The 24,081-nt window shown below is 39.2% G+C and overlaps 1 protein-coding gene across 2 annotated transcripts in view; it reads left to right on the top strand.

Moving 5' to 3' along the window:
- Positions 1–24,081, top strand: part of MNAT1 (MNAT CDK-activating kinase assembly factor 1) — a 331,724-nt gene that overhangs the window by 83,638 nt on the left and 224,005 nt on the right. For both annotated transcript variants that reach the window (XM_006864584.1, XM_006864585.1), the window contains exons 2-3: positions 14,171–14,323; positions 16,092–16,165. In XM_006864584.1, coding sequence (XP_006864646.1) covers positions 14,171–14,323; positions 16,092–16,165 — 227 coding nt within the window. The remainder of the gene's footprint in view (positions 1–14,170; positions 14,324–16,091; positions 16,166–24,081) is intronic.

Raw genomic sequence — 24,081 nt, 5'->3', positions numbered from 1 at the left:
TGAACAGGGTTTCCGAGGCTGTAAATCTTTACGGGAGCAGAACGCCTCATCTTTCTCTAGCGGAGCAGCTGGTAGTTTCGAACTGCTGACCTTGAGGTTCACAGCCCGATTCTTAACCACTACTCATAGTGACCCCTATGTAGGGTTTCTGAAGAGAGACTGGTGAGTTTGAACCTCTGACCTTATGGTTCTTTCCTACCTTGACATCCAGTGCTTAACCTATGTCGTCACACTGGGACTCCTGAGTGATGAGAAGAGATAGCCATAATAAAGATCTGGGGAGGAGAGAGTTTCTGGCATGTAAAGGAGTTTACATTAACTTGATCCAAAGTAATTTGGCCTTTGTCTTTACTTCCTGAGGGGTAACCTCAGGAAATTCCCTAGTAACAGAAGTGCCTTTAATGAGACTACACCTGAGGGCTTATGTTAATGAGGTGACTCAGGTCTGGACTAGCCAGGCCAGAAAGATCACTTAGTAGCAAGATATCAGTTGACCTGGGTGGGGCATGGTTTCATCAATGTAGTGAGACCCTGATGAAAGCTTAAACTCAGAAATTCCGTGTTCTTAGTTGTGAAGACACTGATCCACTGCAAGGATAGTGTGTCCCTTTTTGGGACCAGAAATCTTTAAGTTGGAAACCTTCCTAAATCTTGTCTCATGCAATTCTTCTTTGTGCTGATCTTGATTTGCATCCTTTATAGTAAAACTATAATTGCAAGCAGAGTCAAATGGTACTTAATAGCTACAATGTTGTTTTTGTTAGGTAACATCAAGTCAGCTCTGACTTATAGCAACTCTGTGTACAACAGAATAAAACACTGGCTGGTTCTGTGCATCCTCACTGTTGTTTTTGTGTTTGTCTTCCTCTTTTTCAGTGACTGGTTACTTAACCAAAGCTGATGTCTTTCTCCAGGGATTGGTCCCTCCTGATAACATGTCCAAAGCATGTGAGACAGTCTTACCATCCTTGTTTCTAAGAAGCATTCTGGCTGTGCTTCTTCCAAGGCAGACTTGTTCATTCTTCTGGTAGTCCATGGTTGTTTTAGGCTGGGTTCTCTAGAGAAGCAGCACCAGTCAAACTTAGGTATATAAACTTGCATTTAGTATCTGAAGTCTTGGGCTGAGTTAACATATGAGATCTGACCTAACTCCAGATGGCTAGCATTAGAGGTATTGCATATGAGCGGGTATCAGGACAGAAGTGAAAAGTGGAAAATTTGATTTATGTTTATTATTATCCTCAAAACTGGTATCAGGAATAGTGGATTTGAGTTTTTCAGCATTGCAGAGAAAAAAACAAATACTATTGCTCTATAACTTGAATGGCCTTGGCATGTTGGAAGGAAAGAAAGAAGGCATGTGTGCCTAAAACTTCTTGAATGAAGGATAGATTGATAGATGAAGTTGAACAGTTAGGTAGCGATTTGGTCATTTAGGGTCTTCAAGGCATGGTAGGACATTAGGATTTTATACTATTTATATAAGAGATCATTGGTTCATGCACAGGTTATTTTCATGAAAAAATGTGACTCTGGCTATTCTATAAAGAATCAATTAGGGGAGGAAAGAATAGTAATGAAAATGGAAGATTTTTGTGGCTGCCTGCTTCTGTCGAGTACAGCTTGGGAAACCCGAGGTGGCAGTTCTAGTCTGTCCTGTAAGGTCTCTGAATCAGGACAGACTCAGTGGCAATGGATTTGGTTTGGTTTGGTTGGGGAATTAGGGAAGAGAAAAATCAAAGACGGTACTTAGATTTTTGACTTGAACAACTGGCTTGGTGATGGTGGCATTTACTCAAATGAGAATACTTGGGACAGGAACACTTTAGAGCAGGGCTAAAGAATTCTTATGTGGACTATGTTATGTTTGAGATGACTTCGAACAATTTTAAAGATTATTGATTAGGTAGTTGATGAAGTCTGGAGCTCAGGGATTACATTGGGTCTGTTATCTAGGTTGAAGAGTCATATTTTAAAACCTGCTGATACTGTTCTTGTTAACTGCCATCGAGTTGGTTCCAATTCATGGTAACCCTGTTTAAGGTTTCTGAGGAGCAGCTGGTGGATTTGAACTGCTGACCTTGTGGTTAGCAGTTCAGTGATTATCCTACAGCACCACACCAGGACTCCTATACTCATTCTAGGTGTGATTAATTATTGAGGAAATATACATGAAGGAAGGAACTCTAATGGTGCAAGGGCTGAAGCACTTGACTGTTAACTGAAAGTCCGGCAGTTTAAATCTACCCAGTGGCTCTGTGGGAGAATGATCTGGCAATCTGCTTCTATGAAGATTTCAAAAACTCAAAAACCAAACCCATTTCCACTGAGTTGATTCCAATCCATAGTGAGCATTTATGACAGAGTACTACCCTGTAGGGTTTTCAAGGCTGTGGTGGGTTCGAATTATTGACATTTTGGTTTGTAGCTGAGTGCTTAATTCCTGTGGTTCTTCTACTTGGTCCCTAACCACAACAATGTAGATGAAAGACAGTGTCTGTGGCAAAAGTCTGGGGACTTCAACTTTAATATGTCTTGTGTAGAAGGAGCCAACAAAAGCAATGGAAAGAGTGTATAGATGAGAGAAACCAGGTTGAGTGTAAGATCACAGAAGCCTGGAGAAGAAAGTATTCCAAAGATGGAAAAAGTGGTCAGTTGTATTCATGCTGTTAAGAGAGGGTGAGAACGGAGAATTCTGTTAATTAACTGTTGTTGTTAAGTGCCATCAAGTGGTTTCAACTCGGTGACCCTGTATAAGGTTTCTGAGGAGCAAATGGTGAGCTTGAACTGCCAGCCTTGTAGTTCAAATTGACTTTGCATTAACCCACAGTGCCACACTCCAATTAACTGTTGTTGTTGTTGTTAAGTGCCGTCCAGTCGGTTCCGTCCCATAGCGACCCTGTACAGGGTTTCCGAGGCTGTAAATCTTTACAGGAGCAGAAAGCCTCATCTTTCTCCCACGGAGCGGCTGGTAGTTTCGAACTGCGGATCTTGCAGTTCGCAGCCCGATTTGTAGCCACTGTGCTAGCAGAGCTCCTTAATTAATTGTTAGTGCTGGCAAAATGGAGGACATCAATTCTTAAGCATTGTTTCATGCTTAAGAAAGTCAGGAATAAATGACTAATTGAAGTGAGTTTGGGCTAATGCATCAGGTGGTAAGTCGTTTGAACTGCAAGGTCGGTGGTTTAAGCTCACTAGCTGCTCCTTTGAAACCCTATACAGGGTCACTGTGGGTCAGAATCGACTCGATGGCACTTAACAACAACAACAATAACAAATAAGTATATCGTGTTTGGTAAGATGGAGGGTCAGAGAGAAAGAGGAAGCCTCCCAGTGAGATGGATTGGCTAAGTGGGGCAGCATCAGTGGGCTCAAGCATGGCAGCAATTGTGAGGATAGCCCAGGACCGGCAGTGTTTCGTTCTGTTGTACATAGGGTCGCTATGAGTTGATACCGACTCCATGGCATCTAACAACAACAACAAAAGAGAATGGGAAATAAGGAAGTGAAGACAGTGGTATAGACAATTCTTGGCTCAGGAATTTTGCTGTGAATGGGAGTATAGAATTTGGGTGGTAGCTGGAAAGGAATGTAGAATCAAGGTTTGTTTGTTTGTTTGTTTTTTAAAGATGGTTGTTGGTATTTATTGTTGTTAAGTGCTGTCCAGTTGGTTCTGACTCATAACGACCCTATTGCACAACACAATGAAACGGTTCTGCTCCGTCTTCACAACTGTTGCTATGCTTAGCTCATTGCTGCTACCACTGTGTCAGTCCATCTTGTTGAAGATCTTCCTCTTTTTTGCTGACCCTCCACTTTACCAAACATGATGTCCTTCTCCATGATAACATGTCTGAGGTTTGAGAGACAAAGTCTTGTCATCCTTGCTTCCAAGGAGCATTCTAGCTATATGTCTTTCAACACAGATACGTTTGTTTCTAGCAGGCTAAGGTACTTTCAATATGCAGACGAGGCAATATGCAACATACAGATGAAGCAATTGAAAATAGCATGGCTTTGTTCAGGTGTACCTTAGTCCTCAGACTAACATCTTTGATCTTGAACACTTTAGAAAGGTCTTGTGCAACAGATTTGCCTAAAGCAATACATTGTTTGATTTCTTCTGCTGCTCCATGAGTGTTGGTAGTGGAGCCAAGCAAAACGATGTCTTTGACAACTTCAGTCTTTTCTCCATTTGTCATGATGTTATTTAATGGTCCACTTGTGATGATGTCTGTGATATTTAGGTGTGTTTATATGGCAATAGAAATGATTCAAGAAAGGAAAAATTCATGAATGCTAGACAATGGGGGATAATTGAAGACTAAAGTACTTGAGTAGGAATGCAGAGCAAAAGTGGACTGGTGAAGTTAATCCTTAGGTAAAAGCAGGGATACTTGTTTTTTTGTTTTTTTTTTGACATGAAGGAATAGAGATGGTGTCGCTATAGGAGCAAGTCAGTTACTAGAATTGGTGTTCCGAGATGAAGTGATTCTTGTTTGGTTCATCTCCTACAAGTATAATATGTAGTCAAGTCACTAGCTCTGACTGAGGTGAGAATAGTGTAAGTGTTAGAAGCCTGAGGAGAAAGTATGAAATAGTCCTTTAAGAGAATGGGAAAGTGTAGAAGGAATTTCTGGCAGTGTTAAGTACTCATTTGAGATCTGTGATGAAGATTTTATAGTTAAAGCTATTAGTAAGCTTTTGAGTTTTTTTTTGTTTTGTTTTGTTTAGTACAGTTCAGGTGCTCAATTAAAGGCATCAATGGAAGTAGTGTGACAGAGAGAGGCAAGTGAGTTAAGTAGTACATTTTCAAATGGTGGCTTATAATACCAGCTTGGGCAAAGGCAAAATTACGACCTTGTGCAGGGTATTGGAGAGGGAAAAGCAGCAGTAGGGCCAATGGATGAGCCAGTCTTGTGAGTTGAAGAACAGAGTGGTGGTATTTATTTTAAATGATATGAAGGAAAGGAAGAGATATTCAAAGAGCAGGATGCTAGAAAAAGAGATTCCCTAAAAGATGTCTTTGCTGTTAACAAGGTTGATGGGAGGCTTAAGTGGGTTGGGCAAGAGATCGTTTTACAAAGGTGCTGAAGTTGCCAAGAATGATGAGAGGAATCATGGTGAACAGGTAAGATCAAAAGGCAGATACTGGAAACTAATGAAGAGGGAGGAGTGGATACTGTTTGGGTAGTCTATAACTGATGGTAAAGATAGAATTTTTCACCCATTTATTTTACTGACTGACTTTTTTCCTAGTAAGTTTCTGTAACTAGTTTATTTATCTGAGTAATATGAATATATATTGGAATATGAGGATAAGTAAAAAAATATTGTCACATCATTGTTGTTGTTGCTAAGTGCCATCGAGTCGGTTCTGACTCATAGCCACCCTGTATAAGGTTTCTGAGGAGTAGCTGGTGGGTTTGAACTGCTGACCTTATGGTTTGTAGTCCAGTGCTGATCCTACACCAGGAGCCCTCAACATCATAGAAACCTTTAATAAACAAAAATATCAAAACATGAAGCCCTTGTTTCTTGAAAAGGAGAACATTTAATAAAATACTCCCCTCCCTCAATCAGCAGCAGCAGCAAGAACAAAACCAGTAGCCCCCCTCTGCTTCCCAAACTCCTGGGCTTTGCCGCCTTTTCCTGTGAGCAGTGTGTCCAGAACCCTGGTCTCTGGAGGATTTGGGTTCATTGTGTTTGGCTGAGCTTGAGGGGTGCTGGGGTGCTTGGGTGAGCTGCATCCTTGGGCTGCCAGCTGTCTGCCCCATATTTAAAGTTATTTATATGTAATAACTTATTTGGTTCTTAGATAACTATTTGATTTGTGGAAAAGTTAAAAAATTTCCTTTTAATTGTTATTGTTAAGTGCTGTTGAGTCAATTCAAACTCATAGTGGCTCTGTACAGGGTTTCTGAGGAGCTGCTGGTGGGTTTGAACCACCAACCTTGCGGTCAGCAGTCAGTGCTTATCCTATAGTGTCATACCATGAGTCCTCTTTATTGCTGTTGGTGGTTATGTGCCGTAGAGTAGGTTCCGACTCATAGTGACCCTGCACAGGGTTTCCGAGGCTGTAAATCTTTACGGGAGCAGAACACTTCATCTTTCTCCCGCGGAACAGCTGGTAGTTTTGAACTGCTGACGTTGCGGTTCACAGCCCGATTCGTAACCACTACGCTACAAGAGTTCTTTTCCTCTTTATTAGTGTAATTAAAAAATAGTTGTCCCTACCATTCACGTAAGGAGCTCTGGTAGCGTAGTGTGGCAGGCTGCTTCTGTAAAGATTTATAGCCATGGGAATTTGGGGCACGTCTGTTCTGTTTTAAGGGGTCACTGAGATGGAATAGACTCCATGGCAATGGGTTTGGTTTCCTTCATAGCCCATATTTTTAATAGATGGATCTTTTGGAATTTGCCGTTGTTGAGTTAGGGAATAAATGTTTGTAGAGCTCATATACTGTGAGCTGAAATTGACTTGATATTAATGGCCTTTTTTTTTTTTTTTTTAAATTGTTAATTGAGTGACGGTGTGTAGAGCAGATCATTGGTTTGACATTACAGAAGTCCTATAGTTCATTTCATCCCAATGATCGCAATCTCTTCAATGTACCATCACTCATCCCATGTCCTCCTTGTGATTGTCATGTGTAGACCTTCTTTTCCAGCCTTTCTGACTTTTGTCCTTAGTAAATGCTGCTCTTTTGATTTGGAGTGGTTGACTGTTCTATGGTGTGTATACCTCACTAGTGTTGTTGTCCCCCTAGATCCCTATCTACTGTTTGGCTGAAAGTTGAGCTGAGGGTAAGTTCAATTCCAGACTTGAAGGGTGACCAAGGGCCATAGTCTTGGCGTTCCTCCAGGCTCTTTCTGATCACTAAGCCTATTTTCTTTCTTTTTTGTTGTTGTTGACTTTGAATTTTGTTCCACATTTTCTCACAGTCTATCTAGGACATTCTAACGTGATCCCTTTCAGAACAGTTACTAGTAGTAGCTGGACACCATCTATTTTTCTGTCTCAGAGTTGTAGAGATTAATCTTCTCATGTTCTATTAGTCCATTAGACTACTTGTTTCCAAATGCCTTCACTTTTCACCACTCTTTCCTCACATAGGGCGAGACCAGTAGTTGCATCATCAATGGTTCTAGACCCTAATTGCTACTCACCAAAGTAGATTGTGGACTATATTATGGCAATTGACCAAGACTATAGTCTTGAGTCCTCAGGTCCAGTAACTCATTCACTCAAGGTATTTGGTAATGTCTGAGAAGTTTTCATAACTTTGTCCCCTGTATGCTCCACCACTTTATGGATATGTTTGCAGCCAAAGTAACTATCCATGTTTAAATAAATATCCTCTGCCAAACCTGTATATATTTGTGAGTATACCTCACTCTCCCTCCCATACCCGCTCAGCCTGTGTATCTGTCCACATATCTATCTATAGATCATTTTGTTGCAGGGCTGTGTGCATAACAGTATTTACTTCTATTCCCATTAACTCATACTGTCCTCCCTCTGTCTTCCTCTGCTTTCATCATTCTTCTGTCAACCTCCCTCTTGTTGTGTATTGTCCAAGATAATATATGTTTACCCTATTCTTGTTGTTGTTAGGAGCCGTTGAGTTGATACCAACTCATAATGACCTAATGCACAGCAGAACAGAACACTGCCCGTTCCTGCACCAACCTCACAATTGTTGCTACACTTGAACCCATTGTGCCACTGTGCCAACCCATCTTGTTGGGGGTCTTCCTCTTTGTCTCAGACCCTTCACTTAACCTTCTTTACAAAAGAGCATGATGTCTTTCTCCAGTGACTGGTCCCTCCTGACAATATGTCCAAAGTATGAGAGATGAATACTGTCCATCATGGCTTCTAAGGTGCATTCTGGTTGTACTTTATCCAACACTGATTTGTTTGTTCTTTTGGCAGTTCATGGTACTTTTAATATTCTCCTCCAACACCATAATGCAAATAACATCATTTCTTTTTTTTTTTTTTTACATGGTAAGTAAAAGTATTAGCTTTCGTTGGGGTTACCGTATAGTCTTAAGACAATCTATTGTATCCTGTAATCTACCTGGCCTTTTTACCACCTGGATCTCTGTTCCTACATTTTCCCCTTCCTTGACATTGATATTATTTTGATCTTTGGTTGACCTCCCAGCTCCTTTGAATTCGTTGTAGTAGTTTTGTTCTGTTCTAGAATCTGCTATCTGTCGTCTGAGTTTCAGGTGGTGGTGTCAACCTGTCAATCTCTGGTTGTTGTGTGTTCTTTGTGGCTTTCAGTCCAAAGAACTCCCTTTAGGATGTTTTGAAGTACTGGATTGGCTTTGACAAAATCTCTTAGCTTCTGTTTATCCTGGTATGTTTTGATTGCACCATCGTATTTGATTGACAGTTTTGCTGGATAGATGATTCTTGGTTGGCAGTTGTTTTTTTTTTTTTGGTGGTGGTGGTTATGTGTTGTGGAGTTGGTTCCGACTCATAGTGACCCTCTACAGGGTTGCCGAGGCTGTAAATCTTTACAGGAGCAGAAAGCCTCATCTTTCTCCCATGAAACAGCTGGTTTCGAAACAGTTTCGAACTGCTGACCTTGCGGTTTGCAGCCCGGTCTCCCCATTGCCTTCTTGCCTGCATGGTTTCTGCTGAGAAGTCAGAGCTTAATCTGATTTGCTTGCCTTTGTAAGTAACACTTCCCTTTTCCCTGGCCGCTTTTAGAATTCTCTCCTTGCCTTTGATTTTGGAGAGCTTGATTATTATATGTCTTGGTGATTTTCTTTTGAGGTCTATCCTTCTTGGGATACGTTCGGCTTCTTGAATGTTTATCTTCTCATCTTTCCAGATGTTAAGGAAGTTTTCTTTTAGAAGTTCTTCATCTATCTCCTCTGTGGACTTCTCTGATACTTCCTGTTCCAGAATGCCAATAATCTTTAAGGTGTTCCTCTTCATGTTATCTAGCATGAATCTTAGACTCTCTTCAGTTTTTTTTTTTTTTTTTTTAATCCTCTTCTACTTGCTCTTCTATCTTAAAAGTATTGAGAGATTTGTCTTCCAGCTCGCTGGTTCTGTCTTCCATCTCTTTGATTCTGCTTCTTTCCCCTTTCAGTGTATTGTCCATTTCTGATATTTTGTTATTAATCATCTGGACCTCTTTTTGCAGGTTTTGAATAGTTTCTAATGCTGTATCGATCTTGTCTGACTTCCTCCTTGTTTTCCTCCACCCCTTTTCTGATCATTTGAATTTGTTTCCATATCATTCTTCTGAATTCTTTCTTAGGCAAATCCAAAACCTGTTCTTCCTCTTCTGGGGAGCCTTTGTCTCTAGATCCTTTTGTCTCAGTTACTCTTTTCTGTTTTTGGACATGTTTTGAGATCTTTTGTTGTGTTTTATTGGTCATTTCCAGTAGTTATGTGAGTTTTTAATGCTTAAATGGATGTTTGTTGCTGTTTTATTAAGCTTACTGTGTGTTTCCTGGTGGATATGATCAGGAGATAGGCTTCCCTTTTTGCATGTAATGCTTAGCAGCTGTTATTGGCGCTTGTCTCAATGGTGGAATATCATGGGGTATGCTTGTAGCTTGGCTTTATGGCCATGATTGCTGTCTCTTATTGGGTAACATAGGGAGAAAAAGCTCCCTCATTCAGGAAAAGTGTGTGATCAAAAGGGCCAAAAACAGAAGTAATATAAAAACAGAGACAAAGACCACCACTTTGAAACAAAAATAAGACTGGCTGAGTGGCCAGTCACCTTGCTACACAGGCAGTATGTGTGCATCATAGAAGTCTCCAGCAGTGAGTGGGGTGTCCACTCGCTCAGGCCCCTCCTCTAATCTCCACCTCAGAGGTGCATAGATAGATATTGAGAAGTTAATGGGAGAAAGATTGTCTACTATTTTTGTCTCTGAAGGTCAGTTAGGTATCTGCTTGTGCACAGAGTAATTTGCGAGATAGTTGCGTCCTTTTATGTTGGGGTTTTACAGATCGTTCATATGGTTTGTTTGTCAGGTCTGACAGGCCTGCTTTTTCTTGCTGGATATGCTGGAGTAAAGGGTCCCGCACAAGTTAATTTTAGGGCTGCGACCCAGATGCTGAGGTCATAAGCAGCAGCCAAAGAATTTGCCCTTAGGACGGATAGGGCTCTTTCTCTCTGTGCAGTGGGAAAAACTGTGGGCTCAAAGCTGGATCCCTTTTCTGGGGGTGCACACCCACCCTCCTGAAGGCGTCCAGGTTGGGCAAAGAAGGTGGGACAGAGAAGAGGATGGAAAAATGTGTAGAATGTGTAAAATTCCCCTTTTGCAAATATCACTGCACCACTTTTAGCACGAGTTCCCTTTGCAGGTCTGACTGTAGCCCTGCCCTCTGAACTCTGCCCCAGCGGGATGGCCACCCTAGAGCGATTCCTAAATTGCAGTATTTTCCTTTATACCGTGATTTTTTTTCACTGGCGTGTGCGGGAAACTAACACCTTGCACCCTATGCTAGATCCATTGCTCTGGTGCTGTTCCATGAGAGCAGTTTTTCTGGGTGTTCAGTCTCTCCCCCATGGAGCCTGTCCTACCTGACTCTGCCTCAGCAACCGGCATAACTGAAAGTACAAATGCATCAAATCTTCCATGGTGTTTTTTATTCATTGTCCAATGCTCACATGCATATGAGGTTATTGAAAATATCCATATGCATATGAGGTTATTGAAAATATCATGGCTTGGGTTAGGTGCACCTTAGGCCTTTTTTTTTCTCTTTAATTGGTCATGAGAATATATATTCTTGTACTCATTGAATATTTGCAGATCCATTCGCTAAAGGACTTTACAGTTGACAAGGCACTTGGCACAGTGCTAAGTGATGTAAAGAAGGGTGTGGGATGACATCTGACCTTCTCTGACATCATGGGGGAGGAGACTCTCCAACTCAACATTAGTCTAAGACTGATACCTACGAGGCTGAGGTCGGACATGTCTTCACCCGTCAGCCTTCCTTACCAATTCTGACACCAATCTTGCTTCCAACAGCACTCTCCTGTTCTCTGCTGGGTTCGATAATTCATTGTAATGGCCACACAGAACTCAGAGATTCAAAGATGATGGGCTCACTGGCACTTACCATTAGGGAAGCTAACAGGTTATAAATTCAGGATCAGAAATGCTTCAGACACAGGGCTTTAGTTGGGACAGCCTCTTCCCAGTCCTTCCTGCAGTCACACAGCCCTGTGGCTTCTGTTCAGGCAATGTTACAGAGCTCCTTCAGGGCTGCTGATAACTGCCCAGAGGGCAATACACTTAACTTATACACCTCAGCAGAAAGGCACTTGGCTTCAATAAGGCTTTGTAGTCTCAGAAAACCTATTTGTTAAGTGCTGCGGAGAGTTTCAGCTCATAGTGTCCCTATATAGGGTTCCCTAGGCTTTTAAATCTTCGCGAAGCAGAAAACCTCATCTTTTGCCCACTGATCAGCTGGCAGCTCGAACTGCAGACCTTGTTTTTGCAGTCCAGAGAAAGCCTATTGTTGTTGTTGTTAAGTACCGTGGAGTGGCTTCCGACTCATAGTGACCCTGCACAGGATTTCCGAGGCTGTAAATCTTTATGGGAGCAGAAAGCCGCATCTTTCTCCCACGGAACAGCTGGTAGTTTCAAACTGCTGACCTTGCAGTTGGCAGCACAACTGGTAACCACTGCGCTACCATAGCTCATTAGAGAAAGCCTATACAGGGTCATTATTAGCCAGAATCTACTCTCTGGGTTTTAAGTAGGTCAAAAAGAGTATCTTAAGGAGCTCTGGTAGCGTAGTGGTTATGAGTTGGGCTGCCAACATCAAGGTCAGCAGTTCAAAACTATCAGCTGTTCTGTGGGAGAAAGATGAGGCTTTCTGCTCCCGTAAAGATTTACAGCCTTGGAAACCCTGTACAGGGTCGCTATGAGTCAGAACCGACTCCACGGCACTTAACAACAACAACATTGATATCTGAAAAGGCTGCTGTAATGTTTTGACCTTTTCCTACTACATCCCTGTAGTAGGAAACACAGGTGAGACCACACAGATGTTCTTCATTTCTACCAAAACAACCGTGCAGCAACAGATTCAATATAGACTTTATGCATTTGAATTTCTCTTTTTCCTTCTATCATATATTTACTTCTTTGTTTAGTGAAGCTTATCTAGTACTTCCTAAGCATCAGGTTCTGGGGATAAAGAAGGTAGGCCAAAACCTTTCACTCATGAAATAATACATTCTATTTGGCGAAAGAGAAAATGAACACACAAACAAATAAGGTAGTTTCAGATATTGCTAAGTGCTATGAAGAAAATAAAATAGGATAATATTTAAGTGATTAGAACTGCTTTGGCACTAATGTATGTTGTTGTTGTTAAGTGTCTTGGAGTAGATTCTGACTCCTAGAGACCCTATTTTAGGGTTTCTGAAGAGCTGCTGGTGGAATGGAACCTCCAACCTTGTGGTTAACAATACAGTGTTTATCCTTCAGCACAGTTGGACAAAAATACAACTCCACAAGCCTACAGCTACATAAGAAGTGTTTAAATATTGAAAATGTATAGCTCAAGCGTTGTCCTTGAGTTTCCACACTGTATGTCCACACTGTAGCCTGAGTTCTAGTAGCGTGTCCACTCAAGACCCAGAGGCTGCAAGCTAACCTTTTCATCTGCTTGTCTGAGTGATAACATAGATTCTTTTGGGCAGAAAAGGATGACTGATGATGCCTGACTTATCTAAAACAATATAGGAATCCCATTAAGTCCCTGGGAATCTGGTACAGAGAGGTTCCCCTCTTGCTTTTCTACCTAAAACCTTCCAGGAAGTTCTAAACTCTTCTCAAAACTGCGCCATTTAAGAAGAGAAGGGAGCCCTGGTGTGGTGCTGTGGGTTAATGTGCTGGACTACAAAGCCGGTTTGAACTGCAGAGTCAGTGGTTCAAGCTCACCAGTCGCTCCTCAGAAACCCTATACAAGGTTGCTCTGAGTTGGAACCAACTTTATGGCACTTAAGAAGAGAGGAGAGAGGCTTTCTGCTCCTGCAAAGATTTAAAAAGCCTTGGATACCCTATACATGTTGGCTGTAAGTTGGAATTGACTTAACAACAACACAACCAGAATAGAGGAGAGAAGGCATTGTGGTTGGTTTGAGGCAGTCACCTCTGATTAAAATTTATATGAGCAAGTATTCTTTCTTGGATTTCTCTGAGAAGAAACCATGGTGATTTTTTTCCTTTTCCACACATACTGGAGCACTCTCAGTTCACTGCTTCCTCTGGTTTGGAGGTCTCGTTCCTCATAATTCCTGTTTGCTCAGTTGATTACTGAGCTTCCACAAAACTTTTTTTAAAGGTTGAAAGAAAAAAGTCTTTGTTTTAGTTCTCGCAACCAGGGCTTCCCCAAAGTGCAGGGCCCCTGACAGACTCTCTGGCCTAGGTCTAAATGTGACACTGGACTAGGGAGAGATGCGATGGCATTTACTGGGGAGAGAGGTGATCTCTTTGCGCTCAGCCCTCCTGCTACCTTCTAAATGCTCTTTGTGGTTTTTAATTGTATTTTGGGTGGAAGTTTACAGAACAAATTAGTTTCCTGTTCAGGAATTCATACACATTTTGTTTCATGACATTAGTTGCAATTCCTTCAATACAATGTCCCTGGGTTCTCAGTTTCCACTGGTCTGTCTTTACTGTCTGAGTCCTCTTAATCACCAGCTCAGTTTGTTTCTTTTGTAAATTTGTTTAATTAGTAAAACTTAACTGATATCCTTAGTGCATAAGGTTGCTATGGGTCAGTACCGAATGGCACCTAACAACAACAATATCCTTTGGCATATCTATGTATTGTTATTGTTGTTATGTGCCGTGGAGTCGGTTCCGACTCATAGCGACCCTACACAGGGTTTCCGAGGCTTTAAATCTTTACGGGAGCAGACCGCTTCATCTTTCTCCCGCCAGCCGCTGGTAGTTTTGAACTGCTGAACTTGTGGCTTGCAGCCCGATTCGTTATGTATAGTCTCCAAATAAAACTGAAAATATGTCAAAAGGCTTTTGTAAGACTCTAAGCAGTAATGATTAATTTGTGTTCTAAAAGAAAAAAAAGACAAACGATATACAAATTTGATGCAAGATTGAATACTAGCCTTAATGGTACGTTGTATTTGTATCTTTACAGATGTGAAAGTTGTGTGGATTTATTGTTTGTGAGAGGAGCTGGAAATTGTCCTGAATGTGGCACTCCACTTAGAAAGAGCAACTTCAGAGTTCAACTCTTTGAAGATCCTACTGTTGACAAAGAAGTTGAGATTAGGAAAAAAGTGCTTAAGATGTAAGTATTAGTGCTTGAATGATTAAGTCAACATAGAGGACTTTAAAAATTATTTCAATTTTTGATACCAATATCTGGTTGTGCGAGGGTAACTACAAAGTGTTGCTACAAAACCGTGAGGCTGTTGTTTCTTGCTATCTCCTCCATTTGGTCTGTATACTTCTGAAAGTGGTGGTTCTATTTCTCTAACACTTCCCTTAAGAATCCTGTGTTCTTTGATTTACACCTCATCAAACTGGCAATTTTGGCGTCCTTAAGCAACTCAAATCCTGTTCCTTTTAAATCTTTGAGTTTTGGAGGAAAAAAAGACGTGTGAAGGGGCATGATTAGGGCTGTAGGGTGGATGGGCTAAGACTTCCCAATGAAATTCTCCTAGGACATCCTTTGCTACCCTTGAATAATGAGCACATATATTATTATGACTTTAAAAAACCCCGCTGTGAAACTAAACTGGCCTTTTTCTCCCCAATGCCATTTAAAATTTTCTTGAAACTTCTTTGTAATAAGTCCCCATGAATGTTTTGTATCTGTTGAGAAAATGTATAAAGATTACCCCTCTGCACTCCCAGTAAACAGTCATTGTATTGTAGAGGAAATTTAAAAAATCTAGTGGTGAATAGGACTGGAGAGTTTCCTCTTTAATTCTTGTTAGTATTTTGTGTTTTATTTCCTGTGCTTTTATTATAAGTTACTTTGTCCTTCTTTATTAAATGAAAATGATTTTTAAATTTTAAAAATTAAGAAATTTGGTGGTATACATTTCAACCCTGACCAACAAGGTTTTAATAGCATCTTTTTAGGTACTTTTTTGTTCTTGTTGTTAAATGCCATCGACTGGGGTCCAACCCATAGGGACTCTGTAGGGTTTCTGAGGAGCAGCTGGTGAGCTCGAACCACTGACCTTGCTTTTCAAATTGATTTTGCAGTTCAGCTCATGAACCCAGTGCTAATTTATCAGTTCCTCAAGCTGCTCTTTTATTATTTATCTCTGGGGAAAGTCTCATGTTTTACTGTTAATCTCTTACAGTTCCTAATTCTTTATAGCATATCACAATATTTTAGAATTTCCTGATATTGCTTGTTTAAAATTATTTTTGTTGTTGTTAACTGAGTTGGTTCTGACTCTGTATAGGATTTCCAAGGAGCAGCTGGAGGATTTAAACCGCCTGTCTTGCTATTCACACCGACCTTGTGGTTCAGTGCGTTATCCTGCAGCACCACACGGGGAAAGGGTCGCTTTAAAAGTTGTAGGTTTTTGGAAATTGTTATTGTTAATTTTAAATGCTGTCAAGTGCTGTATAACTTCTAAAGAAGGGCTGGTGAGTTTGAACCACCGACCTTGTGGTTATCAGTCCAGTGCTTATCTTACAACACCATACCAGGACTCCTTTTGGAAATTAGTGAATCTGTTTCTAAGAAGGAAATTTCCAATTACAAGCTTGCTTATGCTTATTGTTCATTACTTCAAACTCCTAATTTCTTTTTCTCATAAGTCTTAGAAGGATTTTATATATTGATCCATATTCTCCTAATTCTAACTTTTAAGTAGGTGTAAGAATTTAAGAACAGCATTCTTTGTTTACTTAAGATCCTGGTGTCAAGAAAACAGTGTTTTATGTAATAATCAGTCTTTTTCTATGCATCATGTATTAACTAAGTAAGAACAAATATATATTGAAATAATATTATACTAATTACAGTATTAAAATAATATTAAAAGCAAGTAACATGTTAAATGTTGATTTTTCTCTCTTACATCTCTTTAAAGATACAATAAAAGAGAAGAAGATTTTCCTAGTCTACGAGAATATAATGACTTCTTGGAAGAAGTAGAAGAAATTGGTATGTTTTTAATGCTTGCTTCTTTGGGTTGTGGGTGTATGAGACCTTGTGCTTTTATCTTTGAAATGCCTAGGAGAACATCTCATATAAGAGTGGGCTTCAAAAAATTCATGAAAAAATTTCATGATTTTCCTATTCCAGTTTTTCACTAACTTTTTGAAGCCTCCTTGTAAAAATCTCTAACAGATTTTATTGTGATTTGTTGTTGTTAAGTACCGTTGAGTTGGTACTGACTCATAGCGACCCTATACACAACAGAACTGAACACTGCCCAGTCCTGGGCTAACCTCACAATTGTTGCCACACTTGAGCCCATTGATGCTGCTACTTTGCCAATCCATCTCTCTGGGGGTCTTCCTCTTTTTCTCTGACCTTCCACCTTACCAAACATGATATCCTTCTCCAGTGACTGGTCCCTCCTGACAATATGTCCAGAATATGATGTTTATTTAATTTCTTTCTCTTACACTTGAAGCGTATTCTTAAATAAAGGACATGCTTAGGCGATAAACATTTTATCTTAGAAACCATATGTTAAATAGATGTGACACTAATTTACAGCTGGGAAGGAAGGCTAATTTTGTAAGCAATTTTATTAGAGTAGATTAAACAAAAGGAAAGGCCACTCATACATTTTTTTCTATCATTTTCATTACTTTTCTCCACAGTGAGTACAGCATACATTGTTTATCATCATTTATTCTTGTACACTTACAGTAGCTTGAAAATACTTTGAAATAATTGACTGGAAGTTTCATTCTTTGTTATTAAGGAATCAGAGATTAGTGTAATCTATTCATTGTGATGTAATTAGTCAAAAGGATGCTTTTATTTAAACAAGAAAAAGTATTGTTTCTATTTTCTTAAGTAAGATTTGAGAGACATTAAAAGCCTGGCATTGATTATTTTCTGGTCATGCGAGGTAATTCAAAATTTAATGGCATTTTCTAAAGGTGTAATATTTTTATTACAAACTACAGATTTGGAAATGACACAGAGGTTATAGACCAGGAATGAGGCCATAGAGATCAAACAGTAATCTTTTTGATTGTTTTCTCAAACATGAAAGCTAAACTATATTCACATTATCCATTTTTAAAATGATTATAATAAACTATTCCATATGATACTTTAATAGGGACACAACTGACATTATGCATTTGTTAAAAATGCATTGGACTATATGAATGATTACTTTTATATCAACATAACAGCTGGTTCATACAAACAGAGCTTAAAAATGTCCCAAATGTCCAGCTTTTCCAAACTACTGTCCAACTCCATCATCTCTAACATCAACTCCTTCTCCTGCCCTCAGTATTCTCACTCTCATGTTTGGTTCTGTAGTTTGCTGCAGCATCTCACAGAACTCACGAACCATCAAGGGAATGGCTCAAAGAGTTGAGGAGGCTGACAAGTCCCAAATCTGTGGGTCAGGCTTCAGCTGGAGGTTTCTCATGACTCATGTGGTTGCAGGGGCCGTTGAACCCAAATCAGCAAGCCAGACAAACAGGCTGCTGGCTCACACGGAAGCATGGAAAGAACACACAAAGTCACTATACCAAAAAGAATTGATCAATATTCAGTTATTTTAAGAGGTACAATCTGATCAAGAACCAATGGTATTAAAGGAAGAACTACAAGTTGCACTGAAGTCATTAATGGAAAACATGCTCCAGGAATTGATGGATTATAAATGGAAATGCTTCGAAAAACTGATGCAGCACTTGAGGCGCTCACTTGTTTATAGCAAGAAATTTGGGAGGTAGCTACCTGGCCAACTGATTGAAAGAGATTCGTATTTGTGCTCATTCCAAAGAGAGATGACCCAACAGAATGCAGAATTCATCAAATGATATCATTACTATCACATGCAAGTAAAATTTTGCTGACTATAATCCAAAATGACTACAACAGTACATCAACATGGAACTGCCAGAAACTCAAGTCTCCGATTCAGAAGAGAATGTGCAATGAGGGATGTTGTTATTAACGTCAGATAGATCTTGGGTGAAAAAAGAAAATACGAGAAAGATGTTTACTTATTCTTTATTGACCATGCAAAGACATTCCCACTGTGTGGATATAAACAAACTATGGATAACATTGCAAAGAATGCCTATTCCATAATACTAATTATACTCATGAGAAACTTGCCAAAAGGCAGTTGTTAGAACACAACAAGGGGATACTGAATGGTTTTAAATCAGAAAAGATGTATGCCAGCATTGTATCCTTTTACCATATTTATGCAATCTGTATACTAAACAGATAATTCAGGAATTTGTATTACATGACGAAGAACATGACACAAGGATTAGAAGAAAATTCATTAACAACCTGCGATATGCAGATGATGCAATCTTACTTGCTGGAAGCAAAAGGACTTAAAATACTTAACTGATGAACATAAAAGACGATAGCCTTCAGTATGGATTGCACCTCAATGTAAAGAAAATGACACTCCTCACAACTAGAGAATAACATGATAAACCAGAAAAGACTGAAGTTATCATTTTGTTTGTCTCTACAGTCAACACTTAAGGAAGTATCAGTCAAGAACTCAGAGAACTAACCAAGCCATGGCATTTTCAGTTATCTCATATGCATATGAAATTTGGACAGTGAATAAGGAAGGCTGTTAAAGAATCCATGCATTTGAATTACTGTGTTGAAGAAGAATATTGAAAGTAACATGGACTGCCAGAAAAACAAACAAATCTGTGTTGAAAGAAACACAGCCAGAATGCTTTGTCTCTCGTACTTTGGGCATGTTGTCAGGAAGGACCAAACCCATCATGCTTGGTAAAATGGAGGTTCTGTGAAAAAGAGGAAGACGCCCTAATAAGATTGACACAGTAGAAACCATGGGCTCAAATACAAAAGTATGAGGAGGGCACAGGGCTGGGTAGAGTTTCTGTTGTGCATAAAGTACTTTGGAAGAATCGATGCATTTGAATTATGGTGTTGGAGAAGAATTTTGAGAGTACCATGCACTGCCAGAGTAACAAACAAATCTGTCTTGGAAGAACAGCCAGAATGCTCCTTCGAGGTGAAGATGGAAAGACTTCGTCTGTGGTACTTTGGATATATTGCCATGAAGTACCAGTCCCTGGAGAAGGGCATCCTTCTTGGTAAAGTGGAGGCTCAGTGAAAAAGAGGCAAACCCCCAAAGAGGTGGATTGACACAGTGGTGGCAACAATGGGCTCAAGTATTCTAACAGTTGTGAAGATGCCACATGCAGGGCCTGGCAGTGTTTAGTTCTGTTGTGCATATGGTCTCTATGAGTTGGAACCAACTTGACAGCACCTAATAACAACAACAACATTGCAAAGTGGGAAATTTAGTTTATAGACTGTGAAAAAAAATATTTACAAGAATTAAGCAAGTATGCAGATATAGAGAAGTCAGGCTATAAGATAGATATTTAGCACAGGACAAGTGAGATTGAATACCAAGCAGGAAGAAACCCAGCTCACACTTATTTGAAAGACAGTGACTATTTAAAAGTCTGGGTGTATCATAAAAGAGCATAGTGGTTACAAATCAGGCTGCAAAGCTCAAAGTTAGCAGTTCAAAACTACTAGCTGTTCTGCGGGAGAGAGATGAGGCTTTCTGCTCCTGTAAAGATTTATTGCCTGACAAACCCTACGCAGGGTTGCTATGAGTTGGAACTGACTCCATGGCACACCACCACCACTAGATATTGCAGGACAAGTTGAGTGTATGATCCCAAATCCAAACAGGCTTTAAGGATGGCTAAAAGAAACTGATAGGTAAGAAGATAGGGTATAGGTTCAAAGGATGAACTTCCAAAGATATGATGATTCTGTGACAAGGTTATGGTTCAGTCATGAATTTAAAAAAATATAAATGATCCTATTAGATGAATCCATTTGAAGGCATGGCTAACCTGGGATCCAGAATTTGGAGCTAGCCTGACAAGTAAGAACATATCTGAATATTGTTGTGTTGTGTTAAGTCGGCTCCGACTCATAGTGGTCCTATATAGGGTTTGTGAGAGTGGCTAGTGGGCTTGAATTGCCTACCTTGTGATTAATACTTCAGTGCTTAGCTTACAGAGCCAGTGGTGTTGTTTTGTGCTCTCAAGTTAGTTCTGACTCATGGCAACCCTGAGTAGGGTTTCCAAGGCTGTCAAGCTTTGCAGCAGCAGGAAACCTCTTCTTTCTCTTGGAGAGAACTTGTGGTTCGCAGTACAGTGTGTATCCTTCAGAGTCAACGTGCTCCCAACAGAGCCAAGAAGGTTATGCAATATGTAATTCTTTCTTTACTAGTTAAGGAAAAGATATACTTTGAAATTAATTGTACCATTATATATATTCATGAAGAGCTCTGTGTGGCATTGCAGGATAAGCACTGGGCTGGCAACAAGATTGGCAGTTCAAACCCACCAGTCACTCTTGGAAACTTTATACAGCATTGGTATGAGTTGGAACCAACTCAATGACCTACAACAAATAACATGTTCATGTAGGACTGTCTTTGTTTGCAGTGTATTGAAGTTCTCTTAACTAGTCTCCATTTACTTGTCTTACTGAAGTAACAGACATCCCTCAGGCCATCCATAAAATGTACTGACTGATGGCCAAAGCATCCTGAAGGCATCATGCATTAGAGGAACCATTAAAAGTGGTTCTCATATATACCTTTGTACCTTCCTTCATCTGTTTAGTTATATGCTAAGGTTAGTTGAGTTGGTAACTAAATCTTTTTGTGCCATTTGAACTAGAATAACTAGAAATGAGGCTTGAAAATCAGGATGGATTTGAGTTGCCGAGGGCTCTGTAAGTCAAACTGTGGGTTTAAGATTTTACTTGGTGCCGATAGTGAGCCAGCAGGAGCAGTGCTGGTAGTGCAGTGGAATATCGCGAGGAGATACCCAGGCAGCGAAACATTGTTAGGGGGCCATTATACTAATATGGGTGAGCGGTAATGAACGTCTGCAGTAGGGTGGTGTGAGAGATGTGAAGACCTGTAGTAGGGTAGTGACAGTGGGCCTAAACAAAGGGGAACTTTTAGAGACACAATGAGCCAAGTGACTGATTTTAGGAAGTGAAGTAGAAGGAGCAAACAATGATGCTTTAAAATAGTTAGACCTTGGCCAGTTGTATTGTGTTAGTCAATATACTGAAACCTGGAGAACAGATAATATTTTTTATTGTTTTGTAAGTTGGGAAATATATAGAGGGATGAGGTAAAGACTTTATTTTTAGACTTTTTAAGTTATATTAGGATGTGGCCTCACCCTTTAGTTGTGTGGCATTGTTAACAATTGTTATGGTATAAATATAACTTTCTTTAAAATTTTTGTCTTAACAGTTATCTGCTGTGTTTTTTCATACTTTTAAAGATGTTTAGTAGATGTTTGTGGTATCTGTATTGGCTATTTCTTTCTTGTGCTGATCAAATAATATAAAATGTTAATTTATATTACTAAGTGTTTACTAGTAGTCCTGGTGTGGTGCTATAGGATAAGTACTGGACTGGTAACTACAAAGTTGGCCATTCAAACTCACCAGCCACTCCTTGGAAACCCTGTACTGGATTGCTGTGAGTCGCAACAAATTCGACAGCACTTAACAAGTATCTGCTAAGAACCAGATGGAACTGCATATATGTATCTCATTTAATTTTCACAAGCATTTTAATCCCCATTTTACATGTAGAGAATGGGCTCAGAAGAGTTAAATATTGTGCTGAAGGTAGTATTAATTAAAAAAAAAAAAAAAGGAGCTAAATTTTGTGCATGTATTTTTTTAATTCTCAAGGCCCATGAAAGTGCTTGGTAGGTTCAGAGAGTAGTTAGTAGCAGAGGAGCGCTTCTGCAGATATTTAAGCATAGACAGAGACAAATTGAGTTGGTAGTTTCATGCTATGGGTTCAGTGTTTGAGGATTTATGAATTGAGGAATGAAGTCATGTCATTATATAAATTGAATCATGAGTCCTTTCAAGCATCACAAATACAGAAAAATGTAAAATAACAATTGTGCATATTGACATCAAAAACTTCTAATAGAAGGGGTATGCATGAAGATGGGCTCTTTTTTAGCATTAGCAGCAGGTTCTTTTCTGTAGTTTTGACAATCTATACATAACGTTCCTTGTTTCTTTTGGCCCCCAGGATTATTTCAAAGGTTTAGTTTTAATTTTCTAATAAGCAGATCATTCTTTTAGTGAAGAGAATACTTATTTTAAAAGGGCGAGAAAGCCCCAAAGGCTTTAATTATAAATTCTGGATGTCAGAAGGACTTCAAAATTGTACTTAACATTAAATCTTTGAGGAGATACAATAGGTTTTTTGTTGGCTTTTAATACTTGACTAAAGACAGGTCAACATCTGAGCTAAAACCAGGAGTCAGATAAAGGGCCAAATGATTGTTATAGAAAAATGAGCTTCTAGTCCTTTTTCTTCAAGGCTATTATATCAAATGGGTTGATTGTGACATGAAAGAGACTTGCTTGATTTGAAAATTTGTATAATATGAATACACTTTTATGGTTCTGTTCTTTTAAAGGAGGTTTATTTTATCTATAAGTAGAATTTGTATCTATTATATTGTTATATTACCTTTGCATTATAAATTAAGAAATGAAATTAATTGATTATTTTACTTTTATTTTAATTCATGTTGCATTTTTTAATGAGAAAGAAATAGTTTCCAAACAGATTAAATTCTTTAGGATTTAATGTTACCTTCTGGGTTCTATTTAGTAAAAATTTTAAATCAGTAGTATATTTTTGCTATTGAGCTGTTTGTGTGTTTAACAGTTCGAACCATTCTAGTAGAAGTCTACATAGTATAACAGTTTGATTACTTTTATCATTTTAGTAGATTCATGTCACAAGAATTCAAGGTGGTTTCTTTCCGTCTACTTTGCTATGTTCAGATCTGTAATTATAAATGCTATTTTAATGAAATCAGTAATTGTAAAGGGTAGCATTGGTTTCTTTATTTTTTCTTTTATTGATAATATCAACTCTTACCAGCTTCTATAAACCAAAAGTCTAGAAAGTTTTTGAGATGGTTGTTAATTAAAGGAAAGAACGAGATGGTGAAGGGATTTGCAGGAATACTTGAAGTAAAACCACTTGCCTTCGAATTGATTCTGACTTCTAGTGAGCCCCTTTATGTCAGTTGGGTTTTCAATGACTGCTTTTATTGGAAGAAGATTGCTACGCCTTTCTTCCAAGGCAACACTGGGTGGACTTGAACCTTTAATCTTTCAATTAGCAACAGAGTGCATTAACCATGTGCACCATCCAGGAATTCCATAATGGGGGTACAGCAGAGCTGTTTAGTTCAAGCATTTATTTAGAATTATTTAGTTCAAGTTTGCAAGACAAGAAGCCAGAATCAGTGGTAAGTAGTTGGAGAAGGGTAGAAGGGTTAAGACAGATTACAGAAGAAACAGAACGAGGTCTGAATTAAATTAGTAAACAAAAGAGTTTTAATTATACCTACTCTTATTTAAAAAGATGAATGCACAAAGGCTAATGTAAGGAATGGAACTATGGGCTGATACTTTATAATGTAGGTGTATAGACTATTTAAGAGCTATGTTTTGATTTCAGAATATTATAGTAACCTTTTGATTTGTATGTGTGAACCTATAAATATTTTAAAGTAAAATGATCACCAAGGGACTAAGCCACTTGTACTTAAACTTATTTTGAGTTGGAATTATAAAAAATAATTATAATTCACATTGAATATTTTTAGTGGCTTCTCATGAAATTGGAGTTCTGGTGTGGTACTGTGGGTTAATGCACCAGACTGCAAAGGTGATTGAACTGCGTGGTTGGTGGATCAAGCTCACCAACTGCTCCTCGGAAACCCAATACAGGGTTGCTATGGGTTGGAACCAACTTGCTGGCACTTAACAACAACAAC

The sequence above is a fragment of the Chrysochloris asiatica genome, unplaced genomic scaffold (assembly GCF_000296735.1).
Source record: "Chrysochloris asiatica unplaced genomic scaffold, ChrAsi1.0 scaffold00067, whole genome shotgun sequence".
Lineage (NCBI taxonomy): Eukaryota > Metazoa > Chordata > Mammalia > Afrosoricida > Chrysochloridae > Chrysochloris > Chrysochloris asiatica.
Note: the sequence above shows the minus strand (reverse complement) of the source record. Positions and strands in the feature narration are given on the sequence as shown.